The sequence below is a fragment of the Eubalaena glacialis genome, chromosome 8 (assembly GCF_028564815.1).
Source record: "Eubalaena glacialis isolate mEubGla1 chromosome 8, mEubGla1.1.hap2.+ XY, whole genome shotgun sequence".
Lineage (NCBI taxonomy): Eukaryota > Metazoa > Chordata > Mammalia > Artiodactyla > Balaenidae > Eubalaena > Eubalaena glacialis.
This window is the reverse complement of record NC_083723.1, coordinates 105,470,106-105,476,105: the sequence shown is the minus strand read 5'-3', so window position 1 is coordinate 105,476,105 and position 6,000 is coordinate 105,470,106. Positions and strand designations below refer to the sequence as shown.

General features: G+C 42.8%; 1 protein-coding gene across 2 annotated transcripts in view; it reads left to right on the top strand.

The window, feature by feature from the left end:
* The first annotated feature begins 302 nt into the window (after positions 1–302).
* Positions 303–6,000, top strand: part of TNPO3 (transportin 3) — an 80,504-nt gene continuing 74,806 nt past the window's right edge. Inside the window, exon 1 of one of the 2 annotated variants that reach the window (XM_061198708.1) lies at positions 303–821. In XM_061198708.1, coding sequence (XP_061054691.1) covers positions 702–821 — 120 coding nt within the window. In that variant the 5' untranslated portion in view covers positions 303–701. The remainder of the gene's footprint in view (positions 822–6,000) is intronic. The other variant, XM_061198706.1, reaches the window with a different exon arrangement.

Genomic DNA, 6,000 nt, shown 5'->3' with positions numbered 1-6,000 from the left:
ATCATCTTTGAATTTGCAATACAGTGGACACTCCACAGATGGTTGAATTGATGCGCCTTGTCCACGGGGGTCCGAAAGGAGTCTATGTAGAGGAATGGAGAAGTCGGAAGGGGGAGGAAAGGCCTCGGATCCATTGCTAAGGAGAGGAGAGCTGCACAGGTGTGGGAGCCACGAGGGTCCTAGAGCTTCGGTCCGACGTAAGGAAGTAGAGAACCACTTCTTCCCTTCTCCCGGCCCGGTAGGGTCACTTCCGGGAGGGGGCGGCGAGACAAGAGGCGGCGTGCGGGGAAGGAGGCAGTTTACGCTGCACCAGGCGGAAGTGTGCCGGAGGTTTTGGTGCTGCCGCTTCCGGTCCGGGTAAAGGCTGCTGAGGTACGCTGCATGGTCTGTGTCGGGCCGGGACAGCTTTCTGAGGGCAAGTCAGCGGGTCAAGAGGCGAGCACCGGCGTGTAGACTCAGAAGTCTGGAGTCTAGTGGTAAGATCGGAAAAACAACCAGGAACTTGAATACGATCTAACCTCTGTTTCCGAGGGGGTAACTTCCACGGGGAACCCCTCTGCCCTGGTAACGGCCAAAGAGGAGATGGCGCCAGTCAGGGAGCGGCCGTGGCCGACAAAGTGAGGAAGCGCGAAGGCAGAGCAGCCGGAGAAGCCTCGGGAGAAAACACCGGAGCCATCGCTGCCGCCACCACCGCTACCACCATGGAAGGGGCAAAGCCGACATTGCAGCTCGTGTACCAGGCAGTGCAGGCGCTCTACCACGACCCAGATCCCAGCGGAAAGGAGCGTGCCTCGTTTTGGCTTGGGGAGCTGCAGCGTTCGGTGAGGGGCCGAGAGAGGCCATTCTGCGCCGCGGGGCAAGGGCGGGGTGGGACCTCGGCTGGAGCCGGCGCCCGGCCGTTGGCCTCCTGAGGTCCTCCTTGGGGAGGAGCTGCTGCCGCGGGGTGGGGCTGCGAAGCTACATCTACGCGGCTTTTCGGAAACTAGTTGCAGCTGGTCGGTCGCGAAGTGGCCCTTTCCCCACCCCGTAGAATCTGGTTTGTAGGTCCTGTACTTCTCGCTCGTGGCTTCGATCTGGTCCTCTAAGTTTCACCCTTGCTACTACTTGCTTCTTAGGCCTTGCTTTTCCGTTTTGTCTTTCTTCAACCAAATCCAATCCCAGTCTTTCTCTGTCTTCCACTTAAGGATGTTTTATCCGTCTCTCTTCGGTGTCCAGGTGTTACTCCGGCAATTCCTTCCCACTCATAGCCTTACATCTCACTGTTTCTTGCTGCTTTTCTCTCTAGTTTGAGTACATTATTCTCGAAACTTCTCAGGTTTCTAGATCCTTATACACGTGAGTTTTCCCCGTGTTTTGGAGTGCAACATAACGTAAAGAAAAATCAGTTCTCGTTTCAGAAAATCTTTGCAGTTCTCATTTTGCTGCATATTGGTTTTCTAACCTTCTCTTTCCCCTGATTTTTAGCTTCTTTATAAGATACGGGTATCGTAGCTTCCTTGATTATTACAGATAATTGTGTCAGCATCCAATGAGGGGGTTAATTGCAACCTTTTATACTTATTGTATTTCTGCGTTCTTTGAATCTCGTGTATTATGCTTCCTCCTCTAATTTTCCTACTTACCGTTGCAGTGCTTTAATTCAGTGTGATTATGTGTACTTGGTTATATTGCTGACTTTACCTTTCTTATTTTTGCATTTTATAGCCTAAGTATGTTTTAAAATTTGCTCCCTCCCCTTCCATTTCTTTTTTTAAACTCATAACTAGTACTTAAAGATGCTCTGCCCTTTTGAATCAGCTCCTAGTCTGTGAGTGCATAATAAGTATTTAAAAATTTGCAACTTTGAATATTACACTTAAAAAAAAAAATCGGGAACCCAAGTCCTGGGTGACCTCATGGGAAGGGAAAGGAATAAGACTCACTGTAAACTACACGAGAAAATCATTCATATGTGGTCTGTCTTAGTGTTTACTTAGTTTTTGTGATCTGGGGAGCCACACGTCCCTGATCTTAAAGTTTTCAAAGTAAAAATAGGAGAAATGCTACACCATACCAAAAGTCAGCCATCCCTACTAAACCTGATTATTGCTGTATGTATTTTAAATCAGTGTTTTAGTGCTTACCATGTACCAGCAACTGCTCGGTGTTGGTATATGGAAATGAACCAGACAAAAAAAATCTTTGCTTGGCACAGGATATTTGTGATGTTTAAACGAGTTAATACCTACAAAGAGCTTAACAAAGTTCTTGGAACCTAGAACTCAAAATCTGTTAGTAATTGTTATTTAAATATTAGTCACTTAGTTTCCACTAGTCTCTGTTACAGCCTTACATCATCACCATCATCATTATCATCACTATTTACAGTCGGGTCCCAACAGGAACAGATGACACACTTGAAATAGGCTAATTTGAGGAGGGTTTGTTTTATAAAGGTACTGTTTATAAAGATATGGATATAATGGGGTACCACAAAAGATAGTGTAGTACCCTGTAGCCAAACTGTTAACAGCCCTAAACCAGAAGAGGTAAGAGAGAGAGTGGTTACTTCTTGGACTCTCAGGAGAAATATGGAGTTGGCTGCCTTGAGAGGAATTGTAGTTTTCAGTTGAAGGGACATAGCCAGCATGAGGTGATTCTGCAGGGTGGAAGCTGGAGGAATAAATATCTACACCTTATTCTCCTAACTTCCTCCTGGGATTCCCCATTGGGCAAACCTAACCCTAATCTAGGGGACTCAAGAACCTGTTGATCTGTTCCATAGAGGTCAGCATACTGGGGCAGAAAACATGGTAGAGAAGAGTGGAAAAGTGGACCTGGAAAATAGCACAGTCACACATCATCATTTTTACGCAACTTCAGCATCTGGATTGACAATTCAGCTAACGCTTTGGCTTCTTAATTCCTTTACTTTTTTCTAAGTCACCTGGTCACACAGTCACATCTTGGATCTTGTCGTTGCTAAAAAGTCACCAACCCCCCCCTAAATCGCTAATTCACGCATTGAGCTCTGATCACACAACCAACTGAAATTCTTCTAGTTTGCTGGCTCAGGAATCTCAAGTAACGTCATGTAATAGTTTTTACTTTTTTGAAATCTTACATAATTTTAGTTTATCAAAATTAAGAACTTATTAATTTATTGTTAATTTAGTAATAAAAGTTATTATTGTTAAAATTTTAAAGATTTAAGCCAAACTTTAAAAACTTTCTAAAGTTATAAAATGGGAATAGTTTTACAAGATTTAGGAAGAAAAAAGAGCAGTTTCATAGTTTCTCCTATGAAAGATGAGGATTTAGGCTTCCTCCGCTTCCTCACACCCCATCACTCATAGGTATACCTATTGTATACCACATTTTTGGTTAACATAGGTATACCACATTTCTGGTTAAATCATTACACATTGTGAATCATGAAGTGTGTATACCACGATAATTTCTTTTTTGTGCAACTTTTTTTTGGTGGTAATCATTACCTTTTTCTTTTTTTCACGTTTGCCTTATTTTCTATGTATCTACAGTAATTCATCCCAAACTCTCTGTTAGTAGGTGTAAATATCCTCTTAGTATGTTCACACTGGTAATCCGTTTCCTTTTTTGGTGGAAGGAAACCTCTCCCGAGAGCCCTCTATCTCCCTGCTCCAATCTGGCCCGGTTGTTCTCCAGGTCTCTTGCATAATTATTATCCTTGGATCTCACTGTCCTAGGGAATTCCTTTTTCTTTCTTGTATTGGGTGTGCTGAATCCTGGATCCCATGATCTTTTCTTGAATTACTCCCTCATTTGACAGATAATTGAGAGGGGAGCCTTCATCTCTTCTCTCTCATTGTTGGTCTTTTTTCTTGGACCACTTTTACCCTGAGAGTTCTCTAGTCTTCTGCCTGGAGGTTATGAACTAGGCTGCCAGTGGCAGGTAGGAGAATGAACTGGAGGATGAATCTAACCGCTAAGTATGTAGACTTTAGTTTATTTAATCTGTTTTCAGTATGATACTCCTGTCCTTAGGTGAGTCTGTTGTCCAAGAGTCCAGAGTCCCTCTACTTCAGTCTCCCCAAAGTAAACCTTGAGTTTTCTGTGATGGTGGGAGGATAGTATAGTAGCCTGGCCCCTCAGAGTCAGGGAGAAAATCTAGGAAACTAAACTGCTTACACAGATTTTGAAGCCATTCCTTTGTTTTTTGTTCTATCTGTGCATCTGTCTTCAGGTGTACCTCAGTACTTCTAATTCTTGAGCCTTACTGGGATTTTGCAAATGAATTAGGTTGCCTCTTGGCTTCCCCCATTCTTATCCCTTCCCCCTCCCTTCTACCAGGCAAATTTTAGCTTTCTCAGACCTGCTCTGAGAGTTAACACTCACCCAGCAGCTTTCTCCTTTTCACAGTTTTGTTAATATCATTCGTGTTTCCATTTTCTGTCCTTGTGGGTTCCCTCATCCTTAGGGGAAAAAAAAATCTTTTTACTCTGATTTTGGAGGGAATTTGAGGGCAAACAGATGTTTCAATCAGTTAAATTGTGTTAAACAGAAGTCTTAGTTCTTGAATTTCATCAAAACCTTATTCCATTGACTGGCCCTTTTTCTTTGTTAGGTCTTGTCTTTTTCCAGGGACTGTCGTTCTCATCCCTTTCTTCAATATACCACCAACCCTTCACCTCTGATTTGGTAGAACTTGAGCATGTGTATCCAATTGCTTCTCCTGTCCGATTTTAGTGCTCTGCATCTTATTATCTGAATTCTCAGGAACCTTGATCTTTTGGTTATCCTGTGTCTCACTTGTATCCTCAAACTCCCTCTTTACTGGATCCTTCCCATCAGGATTCACACAGCTGCAGTATCTCCCAGAATAAGCAAATGGTTTTTTGTGGGGAGGGGATGCAGCCTTTGTCTGGTTTTATGATTTTTTAATTTTTTTCTTACCTTTGTACTTTTACTATTACTTTTTCCCACTCCTGTCTTCAAATGAAGAAACTAGCCCATCTTTTCAAAGCCTAGCTAGCTTAAATTCTTTCTCCTTAAAGTCTTAACAGATTCTCTTCCACTGAAAGTCATTTCTGCCCCTGCCCCAACACCGAAAGCACTTTGATTGCATTTATCATTTTTTAACCTTTTTGAAAATTTGTTTTGTCTCCCCCAATAGACAGTAGGATGTTTATATAATCTGATACCCATAGTTGAAGGAGTAAACCATGATTATTAAGAAATGATCAAGATGTCTGACAGTTTCTTTTTTTTTTTTTGAACATCTTTATTGGAGTATAATTGCTTTACAAGGGTGTGTTAGTTTCTGCTTTATAACAGTGAATCAGCTATACATATACATATATCCCCATATCTCCTCCCTCTTGCGTCTCCCTCCCACCCTCCCTATCCCACCCCTCTAGGTGGACACAAAGCACCGAGCTGATCTCCCTGTGCTATGCGGCTGCTTCCCACTAGCTATCTATTTTACATTTGGTAGTGTATATATGTCAATGCCACTCTCTCACTTTGTCCCATCTTACCCTTCCCCCTCCCCGTGTCCTCAAGTCCATTCTCTATGTCTGTGTCTTTATTCCTGTCCTGACCCTAGGTTCTTCAGAACCATTTTTTTTTTTTTTAGATTCCATGTATATGTGTTAGCATACGGTATTTGTTTTTCTCTTTCTGACTTCGCTCTGTATGACTGACTCTAGGTCCATCCACCTCACTACAAATAACTCAATTTCGTTTCTTTTTATGGCTGAGTAATATTCCATTGTATATATGTGCCACATCTTCTTTATCCATTCATCTGTCAACGGACACTTAGGTTGCTTCCATGTCCTGGCTATTGTAAATAGAGCTGCAATGAACATTGTGGTACATGACTGTTTTTGAATTATGGTTTTCTCAGGGTGTATGCCCAGTATTGGGATTGCTGGGTCGTATGGTAGTTCTATTTTTAGTTTTTTAAGGACCCTCCATACTGTTCTCCATAGTGGCTGTATCAGTTTACATTCCCACCAACAGTGCAAGAGGGTTCCC